We start from the raw sequence: 20,632 nt of genomic DNA on the forward strand, positions 1-20,632 counted from the left end.
TTAAAGCATCATATAATTCAGCTGCTTCTACTTACCGCTGAAGTAATTCTCTGCACTAGAAATGGTTCTTTTAAAAGAACAAATGTGGCTCGCTTTCATCTCCTCAGCATGTGTCTGCCGGCACTGGTATCTGCAACGTATCATCTCATTTACTTTCACAACGTCACGTTGCATGGACACAATCAATCAGTGTTGCTCTAATGTAATAACCTGGGAAAGTTTCTGATCTTCAGCTCCTTCTTGTGTTGGGCATTTCAGGTGGATGCCTCTCCTCTTGGAAATTCATTTCATGAACAATGTCACCCAGAGCTGTCACTTTCCCAGAGGAGATCACCCTGCTTTCATTTTCTCCTATTTTCCCTTAAGAGCAAACAGACTTCTTCTCACCCACGATGAAGATGGGAAATGGAAATGGTGGAGACAATTTTACATGGATTCAGACTCGCATGGTGATTCCTGTCCATTCACACCTGTCTGACAAGAGACCACAAAGGTGTGGTTCCTCCTCTCACAACTCATAGTCTGGCGTCAGGCAGACACACACACACACACATAAAGGTAAATGCAGGACAGTGTGATAATTGTCCTAAGAGATTGGTGGACAAAACGTTGTGTGATGCAGCTCAAGTTAAGTCAGCAAACATTATAGAATGTTTATTTAGTGCCAGGGTCTTGGGATTGAGTGATGAATAAGGCATGACCCCTACCAGGAGTAGACTAGACATACATATCAAAAATTAGATAAGAGAGACCAGAAGTGCCCTGAGAAGGTTTCTGTGTACACACAGCAGGGGCTGGAAGGAGGCAGAGGGCACACTTCATGAAAGAGGAGACATTTAAACCGCATCTGCTCCTGGGCAGCTAACCAACTGTGTGTGCATTCATGGTGATGGGAAGAGGCGTGGACATGAATGATGCAAGTCACGTTTGAGAACAGCTTGCCTGTAATATGGAGTGCAGGTTGAAAAGTGGGGCATACACTTGAAGACAATCTTTGGAGTCAAATTATGGGAGGTTATAATTCTAGGGTAAAAAAAATGGGAGAAGCAAGGGAAGGAACAAGATTGGAAGAGGAGGAGAGGTCTATTAAACTACTATTTTTGTTTTCTAGCTGGAAGTTAAATAAAATAAACTGAAGTTGGCTGGTGACAGAACATATGGAGAAGAAAGCATTGCAGAAAAAAATAATAGAATTTTACAAGTGACTAGTCTGGGACTTAGGGAAAGGAGGAGCCACTGTGACCATTAGCCTTTGGATGTGGGGGATGGAAAGATAGTGATGCCCTTAGAGAAATCGAGAGGTCAGGAAGGGCTCTGAGGGTAGGAAGATCTGAGTGTGGGGCGTGTTCTCTGTGAGCTGCTGGTGGCTGTCTGGGTATTTCATAATGAGGGGATGATGGTGTGCTGCCTCTGGTGCTTTTCTCCAGGGCAGGAGGCAGGAGAGGAAACCTCAAGTTTGGAGTGATTATTGTCTTTGGTTGAGACAGAGGGATGGAGTAACCCGAGCTCATCACAGCTCTGCCTCAATGTTTATTAACTCCGAGGTCAGGGCTCGCATCCACGCTGCTGCATCTGTTTAAACGTTATTGGACATGGGTCATCTGCCAAATGCCTTATGTGCATTCTCTCATTTAATCCTTGCAACATAAATAGGTATTGTTTTACCTACTTCACCATGAAAAAACTCACACCTAAAGAAGTTAGGCAGTTGGCCACAAGCACAGAATTAATTTTGAAAGAAGGAGTTTCCAAACTCAATTTCTTGACTCCTAAGTTCCTTATTCTTTTTATATCACTGCTGATGTCTCAACTTGCTTTACCTGCAACTGACTAAAGAACAGAGCCCTGCCTCAAGTGGATGTCCTGGGGACTTCTATGATGACAGCTGCAAGATTCCTCTGCTGAATTGACTTTCTGTTGTATCTACTCAGAAAACAGGCTTTCTTATTCTTAAAACGTGTGCCACCTCCTCTTTGAAAGCCAGTATGGTTTGATGAGACAGAAGTTTTAAAGTCAGACCCGTATCACTACCCATAGGACTTTGAAAAAGTTATTTAACATTTCTGAAAGTTTTTCTCTTAAATGAGGACAATCATATATATTTTATAGTATTATGGAAAGAAATGGAGGAATATACCAATTATGTTCCTACCTGAGGGCTGTGACTTCCTCTTTCCCCAAGATAAATGCGTGGCTCATTCCCTCAGTTCTTTCCTCAACTGTCACCTCTTCAGAGAGGTCTCCAGTATCTAGTCTACCCATTCATAGAAGCATAAGAACCTCTGGATGGCAGCTGGCAACATGGCCACCGGGAAATAAGAGTGCATTTCCCAGCTTTCATGACTGCTACATGTGGCCAAAGAAATATAATAGAAGAGATGTCTCCAACATCAAGGACATGGATTTCTAGAAAGTGGCATGCACTTTTTCTCCCTATTCCTCCTTTCTTTTTGACTTGAATGAAGATGCAATAGTTAGAGACGAAGCAGCCATCTTGGACCACGAGGCAGCCACAGCAACAAAGGCCCGTGAGCTGAGCAATAAGAAAGAATGAGCCAGAGGACTGCCTTCTCTGCTCTGAGCTGCCTGACTTTAGACTTTAAACTTGCTGATATCTCTACTACTTTAGTTTTCTGTTACTGATACATGAATCTAAACAGACTAACACACCCTGTGACATATTAAACACACATTAATTTGTTTACCTGATTATTTTCCATCTCTTCACAGAGGAATGTAAGCTCTCTGAGGGTAGACCTGCATTTTGTTTACTTCTGTATCCCTAACATTTGGGACGGTGCCAGGTAATGACATGTGCTCAAGGTACTTGTTGAACAAATAAATAAATGAACAAATGAACATATGTAAAGTCCCTGGCACATGGCAGCCTTTGCTAAATAATAGCTCCTTCCAGGTTGCTACGACTGGATTTTAAAAGAGAAATCAGACGAGTCAGTGGAAGCATCCAGACTCTGTCCTGCTTAATGAACAACTACTACTAAGAACACTAATCGACCCCTTTAATAAAGACTTCTGTTCAGATCTCATTGATCCCTAGGCACTTTCTCTCAAGACAGTCTGCATTATTCACTGTTAGTTTGCTGCATTTAGAAACAGGGCTCTGTCTGTGCTCAGCGTCTCCATTAGCAGAGACTATCAGGAGTGTGACTGAGGCCTAATTGCTGCCACGGCCTCAGCAGTAATTTCCTGTCGCCTCCTCTGCAGTGAGCCAGAGTCAGCACTGGTGCACACCAGCCCGCCAGGAATTAATGTGCAGTGCACACAGCGAAAATGCGCTGTTTGAAAACTCAGCTGTACACAACGGGGTTATGAATTCTGATTGTAAAGACAGCCTAAGCACAAGAAAACACGGCCCAAGAAAGGAAATGGAGTTCTGTTATGTCAAAAGTGTATTTCAGGTTTAAAGTGACTGAAGATTGGGATTTGGGGGAAGGTTTATTTGCTCTATGTCCAGTTAGCCTAAAATTTATGTGTGTGTATATGTGTGTGTGTGTTGTATGTGTATGTTATATATGTGTGTGTATGTGTCGCGTATGTGTGTGGTGTATGTGTTTGTGCGTATGTGCGTGTGTCTTCAAAGAAAATGCATGAGCACTCAACATTTCTTTGTTTCATAGTTTAGAAGCTTTTTACAAATTTGATTTTTGTCTCCATTTTATCAAAAGCATGAAAGAGCCCTGTGCATCAGTTAGATTTTGTTACAAAAAGCAGCAAAACAAAATTCATAAAAACCAAGTGGCTTAGACGATTACCATTCATCCTCATGAATCTGCAGATTGTCTGGAGATAGGCTGGCCTGGGTGGGGCTTCCCTGGGGTGGCTCTGCTCCAGCTGTCTCTCATCCTCCTGGGATGAGTGCCTGAGTGGTGGGGATACAAGAAGAGAAGGCCAAAGTGCACAAGTATGATTCAAGCCTGGGGTCACATCACATCTGCCAATGGCCCTTTAGCCAAACTAAGTCATATGACTAAAGAAAAAGTGTCAGAAGGTAGTCCCTCCTATTAGTGGAAGAGCATGGCAAGGTTACATGGCAAGAGTGTGGATAGAGGAAGATGCAAAGAATTCAAGCCAGATTTACCATCTACTACCATCCCCAAATATTGCGTAACTATTTTTTTTAAACCATGGCCATCCTCTCTCTTTGCTTTTTAATAGCTTTGTTGATATGTACTTCACATACCATACATCCATTTAAAGTGTATAATTCAGTACTTTTTAGTGTATTCACCATTACATGCAATCCTATCTACAGTTATTTTTAGAACATTTTCATCATCTCAAAAGGAAATCTCAACATTTTAGCTATCACCTTTCTATTCACCTCTGTCCTCAGTCCCCACTAATCTATTTTCTGTCTCTATAAATTTGTCTATATTAACATGTAAATGGAATTATATAATATGTGTTTTTTTGTGACTGGTAGCTTGCACTTAGCAGAATATTTTAAGGTCAAGCCATGTTATCATTACTTCAGTACATATCATTTCAAATAATATATACATTTTGTTTTTCTATTGTTAATGGGCATTTGAGCTGTTTCCACTTTTTGGCTATTATGCATTATATTGCTATAAACAATCACATAATTTTTTGTGTGGACATTTCGTTTCTTTGGGTATAAATCTTGAAGCAAAATTGCTGGTTTACATAGTAACTCTATGCTTAACCATTTAAGGAACTGTCAGACTATTTTCCAAATTGGCCACACCATTTTACATTCCCATCAGCAGTGAAGGAAGATTCCAGTTTCTCCACATCCTCATCATTACCCTTTATTATCTGAATTTTATTTTAGCCATCGCAGTGAGTATGAAGTAGAATCTCACTGAGATTTTAATTTGCATTGCTCTGATGACTAATGATGTTGGTAGTAATGACTACTGTTGCTAGTAATGTCTAATCTTTAATTCTGAGTCTAGTAATTTGAGTCTTCTGTCTGTTTTGCTTGGCCAATCTAGCTAAAAGTTTGCCCGTTTTACTGATCATCTCAAGGAACCAGCTTTTTGTTTCATTGATTTTCTCTATTGCTTTTCTATTCTCTATCTCACTAATTTCCACTCTAATCTTCATTATTTCCTTCCTTCTTCTTGCTTTAGGTTTAGTTGGCTTTTTTTTACCAGTGTCTTTGGTGGTAGATTAGATGGTTTTGTGATCTTTTTAATTTTTTAATATAGGCATTTAAAACTATAAACTTTCTTCTAAGCAATACTTCAGCAGCACCCCAAAAATTTGGTATTTTGATTTTTATTTCCATTTATCTCAAAGTATTTTCTGATTTTCCTTGTGATGTATTCTTTAGCTCATTGATTACTTAGGGGATTTTGTTTAATTTCCACATATTTGTGAGGTTTCCAAAGTTTTTCTGTAATTTATTTCTAATTTCATTCTATCATCATCAAAAAATATACTTGATATTATTTCTATCCTTGCAAATTCATTGAAGGTTGTTTGATGACCTTCTATATGGTCTGTCCGGGGGAAGTTCCATGTGCACTTGAGAGTAATGTGTATTCTGCTATTGTTTGGTGGAGGTTCTGTGGATGCCTTTTAGGTCTTGTTGGTTTATAGCATTGTTAAAATCTGCTATTTTCTTGTTGATATTCTGCCAGGTTGTTCTTTCCACTATTATTGTTGAATTGTCTATTTCTTCCTTCAATTCTTTCAGTCTTTTCTTCATGTATTCTGGTGCTCTATTGTTAGGTACATACATGTGTATAAGTGTTATATTTTCTTAATGGGGAATTAACCCTTTTATCATTATAAAAATTCCCTTTTTTTCTTCAGTAATATTTTTGTTTTAAAGTCAACTTTGTGTCATTTTCATATAGTGATGCCAGCTTCTTTGTTTTTGCTGTTTGCATACATATCTTTTTCTATCATTTTACTTTCAATCTATTTGTATTTTTGAATCTACAGTGTGTCTCCTTTCGATGTCATGATTTTGGATCTTGTCTACTCTGACAATCCCTGACTTTTGGTTGAATTGTTAACCCATTCACATTTAATGTTATTATTGATATAGGTAGATTTACATCTACCATTTCACTTTTTATTTTCTATATGTCTTCATGTTTCTTTTGCTTTGCTATTCCAGTTTTACTGCTTTTTTTTACATTAAATGAATATTTTTAACCTAATTTCTTAATATTTTTATACTATATATATATTTAATTATATCCTTAGTGATTGCTGTAGAGCTTACTATATGCATCTTAACTCATCAGAATTAGCTTCAAAGTTAAGCTATCTTAATTTCAAGGAGATATAGATATGTTATCTTATAGCTTTTCCCCTCCTTGTTATTTTGGTTATGTATATTACATTTATAAATGTTACAAACCCAGTAGTAGGTTGTTATACTTATTACTTCATATTATTTTTGTGTCTTTTAAAGAAGCTGTTAGAAGAAAGGGAATCAAGTATATATTTATAGCTTTTGTTATGACACTGCTTTAGGAGCTGAGCGCTGGTTGGAGCAGGATGGAGAGTAGCTTGAGGTTTTCTCTAGCGTGCCTCTCCTGTGGAACCACTGTTTCACAAGCCAGAGGAAAGGGTGTCCTGGGGTCACACCCAAAGTAGAGCTTCTATAACCTGAATGAGGGCTGGGCAGAAGAAGGAAGCTACCACCTCTTTGTTGCATTTTTCTGGAGTTTAGCCTCAGCAGTAGGTAGCTGGGGAAAGATGGAGGATGCCGACATTCTGCTCCTCCCAGGAAAATAGCCCTCTGACTGGGAGCTGGGGGAGAGGGTGCCCTGTATTCTTGTGAGGACCTGTCTGGAGTGTCCATCTTGCTGGGCTAGGGATGGTAGGCAGGGAGCTAATACCACAGAATCTTACTGTTCTTACTCAGTTTTAATAGACTTTTTGAATAAATGTTTCTTTCACTTGCTGTATGCCCTAAAGACCATTTCTGGAGACTTTGAGTGGTATATTTTTTCATTTTTGCTGGTGAATGGATCTGCAGAGCTGCTCACACTGCCATGTCGTAAGTCTGGCCATCTTCTTTCAAAAACATATATTTACATGCAGTTTGTGCTGATTTTATACCTACACCTGAAGTGACTGTGACCTTTAAATGGGGAGTCTAGGTCCACTGTTTCTGAGGACTTTTTAGAAATCTGGTTTCCTAATGCCCCTGCTCTTGTCTCATTATTGTAAGCATTTATAGTTTTTATGTTATTATTTATAAAAGCTTAGTTGAGTAATTAAATGACATTACATAAGGGAAAGTACTAGTCCTTTGATCAGACTCTATCTAGAAAATCAGTCTAATGCAATTGTTTCCAGAAGAACCAGGGAATTATCTTAAATATATATATCCAAGTGTTGTATTGTAGAAAAGCTTATCCCAGTTTGCATTTTCTTTGTTACAGATCATCTAGTTTTTAATTCACGTTTGGAGGGATCCAGGGTAGTATTTTGAAAATATTCACTGTCTTGATTTATTTTCATAACCCATAAATCACTGGGGTCTACTTTCCTCATGGGAGACATAGGACAGCCTTACCAGTTTCATGCATTGAGGGTTCAGAGACCCTCACCCCAAGGGTTTTGTGAATTCCTGGGATGTTATGTTGTCTATATGCGCTGTCCTATCTTTCCATCTGCAAGGTCCCACCTGAGTGTTTGCTGCCTGGTCTGGGAGCGAGGTAATTCCAGCTGTGTGGCCCCTCTCATTTTTACTAACCACCCCCCCCACACACACACACACATACAAGCACATTTCTCTCAAGTATTCTCTGAACTTATCACCTTCCTGATGTTTTTTGACTATGACCCTGAAGGGGAGGTCATCACTGAGCTGTGGGCTTCCATCCACCTGGCCCCATCCTACCTATTGCTTCTTCTCTTGGCCCCCCTGGCTGCCAACCAATCCTCACCCTGGTATCCAGCAGGTAAATTCCAGCCACATTTAGGCCCCAGAGACTTTCACCCTGAATCTGGCTTATTGAAGTATTTTCTCAACAAGGAGAAGGAGGCTTCTCCTTAAAGCAATTCCTCTCTGCTGAGAAAATCATTCATTTTACTTATTGTTCCATTATTTTATAAATGCTGTATTACATGTGATCTGACTTCAGTCCATAGAAGATTATTTGAGAACCCTCTGAAACTGCAAAAGAGATTTAATCACACTTTCCAAAATGACCATCCTCCCCCCAAAAGCCTTGAAACCACAACCAAACAGAATAATGTGCATTTGCTTGTGTGCCTATACCCCCCCCCACCCCCCCCCATTCCCCCCCGCTGACATACTTGCCAAGGCTGTGATCTTTGCACAGATGGCAGCTAAGCAGGTGTGCTGGTTTTGAAGGTTACCGTCTTAATGATGGTATTTTCCTCTTCAGGTCTCCCTTAGTAACTACCCTGGACTTCTCTCTGGGAAGCACTCATAAAACCAGAGATTAGATTGCCATGATCTTCTTCCATGGTGTGTTTGCTTAATGATGTTGGTTGGCTCAGAGAGAAAAATGAGGACAGGAATGACTACTTAGTTCCATTGCCTCTCGTCGTGATTGTGGTGTAAGAACAGCTTGGTGGCTGACTCAAACAGCAGTGAGACCCCAGTGTTGGTCATATTAGGATATCTTATGTGATAGGAGATGGATTGACCTGCTATAAAGTTTTTCTTTTCCTAAGACTGTTTCCTTCTGGTACTTGTGTCACCAGCATGGACGGACACTCACACTACAGAAATGCTATTCTCTTTGATTATCAGTCTTTGGATTTTATTTGCTATAGGAAAATGTGCCACTTTGTAGCATTTCCATTTTAGGGCCTATGTTCTCTTACTGAGATTCAATGGAGGCTGCTCATGGGGTCCTACAGAATGATAAGACCACATGAACTCCTGCTTACGTGTTTCTTTGCTTGTTTTCAGATGGCTTATATAGCTTTCTACTAAATTGAACCAGCCTACTCATTGATTTTTGTAGTGTCTTATTGTCCTTTACTTTTATGAAGGAGGATTATTCCACATTTAGGAGCTTTTCTTATTCTTTTATTGATCAAAAAAATCACATAAATAGTTTATTTCAGCAATAAAGAACCTTTGGGCATTCCTCCATGCTCTAAGCAAAAGTTGTCTTCTGTTACTCGGTGTAGAAATCACGGTGTCAGAATTTCAACTTCATGGATAATAGTTACATTTATACCTCAACATTCTCTTTAAGAATGAAAAGGAAAAAAAATAAATACCAATTTGTCAAGATTGAGAAATATGGAAAATCTCTTGTAATATTGTCAGCTTTGAAAGGTATGTTTTATTTATCTAAATTCTAGGGTATTTCTGAAATGAAGGAAAACGCTCAGAGATCATAAAAAACACAGGAGGTTGAATAAGGGATCATGTCTTATAGCTATAATCTCACCGCCCAGAAGACAAAATGGTCTCTGGTGCTTGTTAGGTGGGTGAAAATGGTATAGTGATGGAGATGAGGGCACGTGTCTTTCCATCCTGCTGACCTGGCTATTGTGCCATGCTTTAAAATGGTCCTTTTCAATTATTCCAAAAAGAAAGGAAAATTGTAGAAATATTCAACACACACTGCTGTTAAGAAAGAAATATTTTTCTCATTACATCAAACTCTAACAAGGGATTTAATTCTTTCACTAATTTATCAAATATGAATGGGCTCCAGGCAAAAGAGCCTAGGAGTCCTGACCTCAAGTAGCACTACTCTCACAGCTGATGTGGTGGAAGAATGTTCCACACCCCCAGATGCATAAGGAAAGAGTATCCCAATTCCCCAAGAGCTCAAGGGAGCTTCTGAAGCAAAGGCCTCCAAGCCCAGAATAGGGCCTTGCACACGGAGCACTAGGTAAAAGTGTTGAATGAGTGGAGGGAAGGAGATCTGGTGGGGGCCGACTGAAGAGAGGTCATAGAGGAAGGCATCCGTCAGCTCACGGAGAGCCTGGTCACGGAGCTAAGGAGTTTGGCTTTGAATGGAAGACTTCTAGTTTTTTTTTTTTTTTAATTATTTTATTGAGGTCATATTGGTTTATAACATTATGTAATTTCAGATGTACATTATAATATATCAGTTTCTGTGTAGATTGCATCATGCTCACCACCAATAGTCTGGATTTTATCCATCACCAGATATACGTGCCCCTTTGAAGCTATCACAGTCCCCTGAGTTCTGAGACAGTTCTGTGGGCCTTTCCCAGTGGCAACTTTGACCCACACTGTGAATTCTGGATCTATGGCTGATGGAGTCAGTTAAGAAAGTGACACTCTAGGAGCCGGTCCAGTGGCGCAGCAGTTAAGTTCACATGTTCCACTTTGGCAGGCTGGGGTTCACTGGGTCGGATCCCAGGTGTGGACCTTTGCACAGCTTGTCAAGTGATGTGTGGCAGACATCCCACATATAAAGGAGGGGAAGATGGGCATGGATGTTAGCTTGGGGCCAGTCTTCCTCAGCAAAAAGAGGAGGATTGGCGGCAGATGTTAGCTCAGGGCTAATCTTCCTAAAAAAAAAACAAAGAAGGAAGAAAGAGACACCCTGGCAGTAGTCTCTTCATGGAGAGAGGTATGTTAATATGGATCAAGCTTATCTTTATTGTGAGGCTGTGTCATCGACCCACTGAGATCTTGCCTTTAAACTTTGAAGCTTATGGAAGTTTTTCTCCAAGACGGTTTCTTCCTCCGGAGGAATGCTGATGCCAGCTGCTGGAGGCTGCTCTTATTTGTTGCTTGTCAGGGGCTCTCTTTATGTTAATACCTTTGATCCTTAATCCTCGCAGCCATTCTGATTTGCATATGCAACGATTAGAAAGTTTTTTGAACCAAACTTAACTGAAGTTGAAATAGTAAAGGCACTTGAGATGAAGAAACATGGTGTTGGAGTAAGAAGGCCAGCTTTGTCCCATCTCTGCCAATAATAAGCTAAGTGACAGTGAAACATCTCTAGACCTCTTTGGACAGCACAATTTTATAAAGAGGAAATGCCGTCTGTTCTATTCTGTGCACAAGGTGGTTGTACAAGTAAAATGAACTACTGGATATGCAAGCTTTGGTGTAAAGAATGCCATGAGCATGAACAATTAGACAAGACCCCACTACACGCTGGAGTCTGAACTCCACAGACCAGTGTGGGGGCTGTGCCTTCCTCCGTTCCCTTTGAGGTGCGTGACGTTGAGCAAGTTACCTGACCTCCATGTGATTCTATTTCTTTTCTGTAAAATAGAGACAGAAGTAGCAGCACTGAAATCTGTGGGGATAAAATGGGGTACTGTGTGCTCACAGTACTCCACAACAGTACTATCGTGCTTAGTGCTCTCTCTTGGTTTTCTCCTCTGTCAGCAGGGTCACTGTGAGGACTGAGATGACAAGAGGAAGTTCCTAATACAGGGCTGCCAGCTGTACATCAGTCAAGTGTTCCCATAAGTGTTTGCTTTTCTATCCCTCACTTAGCTGGCCCCTCATCCCTCTCTCACTGTACTCTGGAAATGTCTGGCTTTTAAAATATATGTGTGTTTATTATTCCACTAGTACATTGCTTGTTCATCTATTTTAGCATTTATTACATATATTAAATTTAATGTTCATGGTACCAAAATGTATCACAAACAGTGGTTGAATATTTCTTAGAGGCACCTTTACCGGCAGACAATGCTGTTTATTTGTCTTTATGTGAGCATTGACTATGCAAATGATGTAGACATAATGAATTATCTAGAAATGTTGGACCAATGAGTGACTATATAAACGAATGACTTTTAGGCTACTTTGAAAGCTTTCAGACTGTGGAAAATATACGAATCAAATAAATCCATTGTGGAATTTAAATCATTGGCATAAATGTGTAGGTTATAGGCAGAAACAAGAAAGTAAATATATATTAGATGCTTGCATCATAAATGAAGTTGATAATTGACAATGACTCTCTTAGTTATTGATGACACCATGCTTTTAGAATTTTCTGTCTGGAAGTCTTATTGACTATTCTAGAGAGATCTTGAGTAATTTGCTAACCTATTTCAGGGACATTGTCTCTTGAGTTACTTTTTTTAAAGAAGTATATAATTTAGATTCTCTAGGGTAAAGCTGGAAGTGACTTAGTCCAAATACAACTTCATTCTGAAATCATTTTAAATATCAATATGTAGACATACTTACAGTGAGAATTTATTAGACAATTGCTAGAATTTAGCATGAGTTTTTCAAATAGGTGAACAAAATATGCCCATACGGCTGCAATTTTGCTAATGGTGAAATTGGATCCTAATGTCTATAAAAGAGTGAGGTCATCTCTCTGCTTACTGTCCCCTCATACCATTGTGTTTTTATGTGGTAAGAATTTCAGATTTGTGTTCTAATTGTTTCCTCTGCTATTATCTAAGTTCCCCGAATAAATTGTGAGCTCTTCACACCAAAGGAAGCATTCTTCCATTTTGGTCATATCCTGTACACATTCTAAATTTCATTATATATTTATTTACTTACTCATGCCAGATGCTGTTCCAAGTGATTTGCAAGGATTAATTCATTCAGTTCTCTAACACTCTTATCAAGTAGCTGGTATTATTAGCCTATTTTCTAGATGAAGCAACGGAGGTGAGAAAAGTTGAGTCCCCAGGATCACACATCTAGTGGGAGGGAGGGAGGAGGTGGATTCAAACCCGAGCCATCCACGTGGATCCAGCATCAATAGCACAAACACTGCTTCATGCCACACCCTCAGAATGGTAATAACCACCAGACCAGAAACGTATCTCCATCCCCAAACATCCACGTAGGACTCAACTTTATGCCAGACACAGCTAAGAGCTCGCTGAAGAGTAGCAGCTCATACAACACACACCTCACCATGGGAAGCCCCTTCAACTCTCTGGTCCTCAGTCTCTTCCCCATGTGAAACACAAAGCACACACCCACTTGGGAGGATTTGGTGAAGATGGATTAGTGACCCTTGTTAATCAGCAGCTCAGCATCTGACATGTCCTCCTAAGCAGAAGAGGAGCAGCTGAAACACACCCCTCCTGGACTGACCCACTCATTGGCCTTCAGAAATTCTTAAAGATAGCTGAGAAGAAGTGCTAGGGAGGTGCTTCTCTGTCTGCTTTCGTTTATATTTTGTCAGTGTCTCCACCAGCTGTCAGCCATGAGTCAGTTGAAAACCATCAACTCTAAACTATGGGAGGCACTTGAGGCCACACACAGATCTCAAGCAAAATTTGAAATTAGGGCTAAAGGCACGAACATGGAACCCAGGTTAAAATTTCAGGGAGTGCACGCCAGGCTGATCCATGTTGCTGAAACAAGGTCATTCTCTTGGCCCTCTTCTTCACCAGGTAGATTCACCTGAAAAATAATTTGACCATAAACTTGTTAGGGTCAACCTCACTTAGGGAAAATTTACTTAAATGTAACACATTTTTTCCCCATAATATTTTTTTAATGAAGGTGCTTGTAAGGCTCTGGGCATGCCATTCAGTCAATCATTCAACTAACAGGTAGTAGTTCTAGGTACTTGGCGTAGATGCATCACTGAACAAAACTGACAAAAATTGCTATCATTATGATACATTCATGTACTTGTTTTTATTCAACAGATCTTTGTTGAGAAGCTATCATGTGCCCAACAGCATGCTAGGCACCTGGGATATGCAGTTGAATAACAAACATAAAAAGTGTTTGGGAGCCTCATAAATTCTTGAAGGTTACTATTTGAGATTGCTCTATGGTGTAAATGTAACCTCACACGTGATTGCTCATACACTGGCCGAGCAACCGTCTACAACCCTGCAATGTTAGGAACAGTGCCTCTTGGGCCAGCAGCTTCCCTTGCAGTCACTGCACATGCTGGCTTGAAGTACAGTTGAGAGAATTGTTGTACGTGATAAACAAATGAATGCCTGGCTAAAGTACTTATGCATTCCCTTTCATCCTTCCCAGCCACACTTTAATCATTACAGACCTTGAAGCAGTAATGCTTCTCATCCTTAGTCCCCAGCCCAGTTCTGACTTCTGTAACTCAGCACTTTGCTTCCATAGTTTGCATTTTCACCTGCCCTCTTTTTGTTAAATAGATGTTGATTCCAGGACTTGATGATTTCTTTTTAAGATCAGTGTGTCTGTGCTATGAATTAGAGCAAACTGCATAACTGAGCTGTAATTAATTTCTGAGTATTATTATATGTTCAAGAATCCAAAATCTCCCAACAATTTGGAAAAGTTACTTTCTTTTACTGCCTCCCTGTGTTAGTGAGTTTAGAATTTATCCAATGGAGGTCCATATAATAGTAACCATATTTTTATTTCATTCAACTCTCAGGTTTGGTGATGGTTATACAGTCAAGGTTTGGCTCCATAAGGAAGCAAATCAACACAACGCTATTTCTGACTGCTTGAAGCTCTACTTTCCAGGAATCCAGTTTAAGGTAGTGCTCATATTCTATATTACTTCTTTATTTTCAGCTAAAAACAATCTCATAAATGCACTTGTCTTTTTTCTTGTTTTAATTCTCTGTTGTCATAAGATACTGCCTGTTGTCTTGTCCTCATTGCAAAGTATAGGTCACACCTCCCCACCAAAATTAGTGTGGACAGTGGATATTGCTTGACCATTGTGAAGGACAAGTCTGCTTGTCCAGTTGTTGGGTCACCCAGAGTGGACTGCAGTTACTCATCCACCCATGTCTGTGGGCACAACTCCATTGCACAGCTCATTTTTGTTCAGAATGGAAGATTGTGAAAGTTAATTTCTTCCATGTTATTTGCTGTGGGGCATTATTTCAAAAGTGCCCTGTGCTTGGATCATAATCCTCTACAACCTTGATGCAAAGTGTGATCCCTGAACGAGCAGCATCTTCATCACCTGGGAGCTGGTTAACCTGCAGAATCTCAGGCCTCAGCCTACTGAATCTAAATCTGCATTTTAAGAGGGTGACCGGGTGATATCTATGCACAGTAACGTTTGAGAGCACCATCTACAAATCTCTTGGAGAACTATGTGATTCTAATTTATCATAACGTCTAATAGATTGTGGTCTATAAAGTAGCTATTACCTATATAATTCAACAAGAACCATTGTGTAAAATCCTACCACGTAAGAAGCATGCTGTGCAGGACACAGGCGTTCATGCTCAAATACCACTCTAAACGACCCTATAAAACAGTCGCTGATATCTCCATTTGCACATCTGAAAACAAGGCTCAGAAAGGTTAAATATTTTACCGAGAGTGCTCAGACAATGGTGAGGACAAGTGGGAATTAAACCCAAGTCCCAGTGAAGTGCAGGGTGCCTCTGGATGTCTCTGTTACGCCACATTAACTTCCTACTTCTCAACTATTGCTAAGCATCTTTTTACCCCTTAGAGAGGCCTTCCCTATGCCTGTGGGAAGGTTGGGGCAAATAAGGGGCAGAATAGCAACTCTACCCAGGGGACTACCACTTACCAAATATGCCTCTCGGTAATTGTTGTTAATAAGCATTCATTGGAGACTCACAAAACTGACCCACATACCTAGCTGGTATTTCAATGTGTGATTTGAAAAAAGATAATTTAGTTGACAATTAAATATAGTATGATCAATTTTGTTTAATGATTTCTAATCATGTGATACAATTTTTCTTTTTGGCTTTTAGGGGCAGCGCCTGAATTTATTGGAATATCATGTGCCAAAAAGATGGGAATGCTTAGCTGACCTGTTCAAAGTTCTAGAGAATAATAAGAACTTCTTGAATATCAGACATTACTCCATTAACCAAACTACTCTGGAACAGGTATAGTATCTGGAAGGACTCACCATGTTGCATTTTGGTATGTTTGAGGCCTAGCCCAGCTGATTTAAAAATCAGCCAGATTACTTTTTGAGGTCATCATTTCTTTTAATTAATCACTGTTTGATTTTATAAAATTCTAATAAGGATGGTGAGTGTTAGGAGGTTTGTTTATTGTCTGCTCTCCACTCAAGGTGTGTATTCAGTAGGGTTTCCCTTTGTTCATAACCACATTGGGCATTCAGTAGGAAAATCATGTCCCATTAACCTTCTCTTCTCTACTTTACCCATGCCCCAGATGACTAAGGGGCCTCGCCTGTAACTGACTGATAGCTAACTTTGGGAAGAAAAGTGCTTGGTTTGCTGAGGGTGCCAGAATGTAAAATTAAATCAACACTTCATTCTAAAGCTATGCTTAAGCCTTGGAGAATTTACAGGTTATTTATTAAATGTCCAGAAATGTTTCTCAATCCTGGAGTTTGGTCTCAATGGACTTACCTATTTATGGTGATTTCAGAGGGGGTGATATGAATGAAGGCTTTGTGGATTTTAGGAAAAGTTAGGCAAAGCTTTAAGAGTGTGTTCTTCCTTATAATAGTGGAGAACAAGAAGTCAAGTGTTCTTATAGGTTGACAATTGTTTTCATCATTTCTTTCAGGTATTTATTAACTTTGCCACTGAGCAACAGCAAACTCCACCATCGGCTCCCGATCCGTCCACTGACTGTCACCAACCACATCACCTGCCAAGCTAAGCACTGAGAAAGATGTTTTGAAGAGGCCTAAACCTTGTCTTTCATTAAAATTAATACTCAAAGATCCCAGGAGTGAGTGCGCAGCACAAGAGCAGGAAGACATGCTCCAGGCAGTCAAATTTCATTCTCTCCTTCATTTTCTGTTTTGAAACTCTTTGTTAATTAATAACCAGCCAAATGAAAGGTCATTCTTTCTGCAGACTTTTGAGGAGTTCCTGCCCGAGGGTTACTCTCTTTGCCAAGCCAAGATGAGGCCAGCTTCTTTGTGACACAGGCGTGAATGAATCCACAGAGCGCAGACCGAGACATTTTGGAGCTGGAAAGGCTGTCAGAGATTGTCCACTCCAAACATTTCATTTTACTTTTAATGAAGCTGAGGTTCCCAAAGCTAAAAACTTTCCTAATTTATTTGTTTAGGAAATAGTTCCTAGAACTGTTGTCTATGTTTGTCATTTTTTTTTTAATTAATGTTATGATAGATTACAACCTTGTGAGATATCAGTTGTACATTTTTGTTAGTCATGTTGTGGGTACACCACCACTTCCCCCTTTGTGCCCTCCCCCCACCCCCCCTTTTCCCTGGTAACCACCGATCTGATCTCCTTATCAATATACTAACTTCCACCTATGAGTGGAGTCATATAGAGTTCGTCTTTCTCTGACTGGCTTATTTCGCTTAACATAATACCCTCGAGGTCCATCCACGTTGTTGTGAATGGGCCAATTTTGTCTTTTTTTATAGCTGAGTAGTATTCCATTGTGTATATATACCACATCTTCTTTATCCAATCATCAGTTTCTGGGCATGTAGGCTAGTTCCACGTCTTGGCTATTGTAAATAATGCTGCGATGAACATAGGGGTGCAACGGACTTTTGAGATTTCTGATATCAGGTTCTTAGGATAGATACCCAGTAATGGGATGGCTGGGTCATAGGGTATTTCTATTTTTAACTTTTTGAGAAATCTCCATACTGTTTTCCATAGTGGCTGTACCAGTTTGCATTCCCACCAACAGTGTATGAGGGTTCCTTTTTCTCCACAACCTCTCCAACATTTGTCGCTCTTGGTTTTGGATGTTTTTGCCAATCTAACGGGTGTAAGGTGATATCTTAGTGTAGTTTTGATTTGCATTTCCCTGATGATTAGTGATGATGAACATCTTTTCATGTGTCTATTGGCCATATTCATATCTTCTTTTGAGAAATGTCTGTTCATGTCCTCTGCCCATTTTTTGATTGGGTTGTTTGTTTTTTTGTTGTTAAGCAGTGTGAGTTCTTTGTATATTATGGAGATTAACCCTTTGTCGGATAAGTGGCTTGTAAATATTTTTTCCCACTTAGTGAGCTGTTTTTTTGTTTCAATCCTATTTTCCCTTGCCTTGAAGAAGCTCTTTAGTCTGATGAAGTCCCATTTGTTTATTCTTTCTATTGTTTCCCTCAACTGAGGAGTTATAGTGTCCGAAAAGATTCTTTTGAAACTGATGTCAAAGAGTGTACTGCCTATATTCTCTTGCAAAAGACTTATTGTCTCAGGCCTAATCTTTAGGTCTTTGATCCATTTTGAGTTTATTTTGGTGTGTGGTGAAAAAGAATGGTCAATTTTCAATCTTTTGCATGTGGCTGTCCAGTTTTCCCAGCACCATTTGTTGAAGAGACTTTCTTTTCTCCATTGTAGGCCCTCTGCTCCTTTGTCGAAGATTAGCTGTCCATAGATGTGTGGTTTTATCTCTGGGCTTTCAATTCTGTTCCATTGATCTGTGGACCTGTTTTTGTACCAGTACCATGCTGTTTTGATCACTGTAGCTTTGTAGTATGTTTTGAAATCGGGGATTGTGATTCCTCCGGCTTTGTTTTTCTTGCTCAGGATTGCTTTAGCAATTCGCGGTCTTTTGTTGCCCCATGTGAATTTTAGGATTGTTTGTTCAATTTCTGTGAAGAATGTTCTTGGGATTCTGATTGGGATAACATTGAATCTGTATATTGCTTTAGGTAGTATGGACATTTTAACTATGTTTATTCTTCTAATCCATGTGCATGGAATGTCTTTCCATCTCTTTATGTCATCGTCAATTTCTTTCAAGAAAGTCTTGTAGTTTTCATTGTATAGATCCTTCACTTCCTTGGTTAAGTTTATCCCAAGGTATTTTATTCTTTTCATTGCGATTGTGAATGGGATTGAGTTCTTGAGTTCTTTTTCTGTTAGTTCATTGTTAGTGTATAGAAATGCTACTGATTTATGCACGTTAATTTTATACCCTGCTACTTTGCTGTAGTTGTTGATTATTTCTAATAGTTTTTCTATGGATTCTTTGGGGTTTTCTATATATAAGATCATGTTGTCTGCAAACAGTGAGAGTTTTACTTCTTTGTTACCTATTTGGATTCCTTTTATTTCTTTTTCCTGCCGAATTGCTCTGGCCAGCACCTCCAGTACTATGTTGAATAGGAGTGGTGAAAGTGGGCACCCTTGTCTTCTTCCTGTCCTCAAAGGGATGGCTTTCAGTTTTTGTCCATTGAGTATGATGTTGGCTGTGGGTCTGTCATATATGGCCTTTATTATGTTGAGGTACTTTCCTTCTATACCCATTTTATTGAGGTTTTTTTATCATAAGTGGGTGTTGGATCTTGTCGAATGCTTTCTCTGCATCTACTGAGATGATCATGTGGTTTTTGTTTTTCATTTTGTTGATGTAGTGTATCACGTTGATTGACTTGCGGATGTTGAACCATCCCTGTGTCCCTGGTATAAATCCCACTTGATCATGGTGTATAATCTTTTTGATGTATTGCTGTATTCGGTTTGCCAAAATTTTGTTGAGGATTTTTGCATCTATGTTCATCAGTGATATCGGCCTGTAGTTCTCCTTCTTTGTGTTGTCCTTGTCAGGTTTGGGGATCAGAGTGATGTTGGCTTCATAGAATGTGTTAGGGAGTACTCCATCTTTCTCAATTTTCTGGAACAGTTTGAGGAGAATAGGTATTAAGTCTTCTTTGAATGTTTGGTAGAATTCTCCAGAGAAGCCGTCTGGTCCTGGACTCTTGTTTTTGGGGAGGTTTTTGATTACCGTTTCTATTTCCTTACTTGTGATTGGCCTATTCAGATTCTCCATTTCTTCCTGATTCAGTTTGGGGAGATTGTAGGAGTCTAGGAATTTGTCCATTTCTTCCAAGTTGTTCAATTTGTTGGCATAAAGTTTTTCATAGTATTCTCTTATGATCTCTTGTATTTCATTGGTATCTGTTGTGATTTCTCCTCTGTCATTCCTAATTTTATTAATTTGCGATTTCTGTCTTCTTTTCTTGGTGAGTCTGGCTAGGGGTTTGTCAATTTTGCTAATTCTTTCGAAGAACCAACTCTTTGTTTCATTGATCCTTTCTATTGTCTTTTTTGTTTCAATATCGTTTATTTCTGCACTTATTTTTATTATTTCCCTCCTTCTACTGACTCTGGGCTTTGTTTGTTCTTCTTTTTCTAGTTCTGTTAGGTGTCGTTTGAGGTTGCTTATGTGAGCTTTTTCTTGTTTAGTGAGGTGAGCCTGTATTGCGATGAATTTCCCTCTTAGGACTGCTTTTGCTGCGTCCCAAATGATTTGGTATGTCGTGTTCTCATTTTCATTTGTCTCCAGATAAAATTTGATTTCTTCTTTAATTTCTTCAATGATCCATTGTTTGTTCAGAAGTGTGTTGTTTAGTCTCCACATTTTTGCACCTTTCTCTGCTTTTTTCTTGTAGTTGATTTCTAGTTTAATAGCATTATGATCAGAAAAGATGCTTGATATTATTTCAACTCTCTTGTATTTATTGATGTTTGCTTTGGTTCCCAAAATATGGTCAATCCTTGAGAATGTTCCATGTGCACTTGAGAAGAATGTATAACCTGCTGTTTTTGGATGAAGTGTTCTATATATATCTATTAAGTCCATCTGGTCTAATTTTTCATTTAATTCTATTATTTCCTTGTTGATTTCCTGTCTGGATGTTCTGTCCATTGGTGTTAATGGTGTGTTGAGGTCCCCTACTATTATTGTATTGTTGTTGATGTCTTCTTTTAGTTCTATTAAGAGTTGCTTTACAAATTTTGGTGCTCCTGTGTTGGGTGCGTATATATTTATAAGTGTTATGTCTTCTT

At 39.3% G+C, this 20,632-nt stretch overlaps 1 protein-coding gene across 1 annotated transcript in view; it reads left to right on the forward strand.

Annotated features, from left to right (window-relative positions):
- Nucleotides 1–16,754, forward strand: part of ABCA13 (ATP binding cassette subfamily A member 13) — a 407,666-nt gene extending 390,912 nt beyond the window's left edge. The window contains exons 60-62 of the mRNA XM_046670200.1: nucleotides 14,298–14,403; nucleotides 15,614–15,751; nucleotides 16,407–16,754. Of these exons, the coding sequence (XP_046526156.1) occupies nucleotides 14,298–14,403; nucleotides 15,614–15,751; nucleotides 16,407–16,502 (340 nt within the window). The 3' untranslated portion in view covers nucleotides 16,503–16,754. The remainder of the gene's footprint in view (nucleotides 1–14,297; nucleotides 14,404–15,613; nucleotides 15,752–16,406) is intronic.
- The last annotated feature ends 3,878 nt before the right edge of the window (nucleotides 16,755–20,632 follow it).

This window comes from Equus quagga, chromosome 8 (assembly GCF_021613505.1).
Source record: "Equus quagga isolate Etosha38 chromosome 8, UCLA_HA_Equagga_1.0, whole genome shotgun sequence".
NCBI lineage: Eukaryota > Metazoa > Chordata > Mammalia > Perissodactyla > Equidae > Equus > Equus quagga.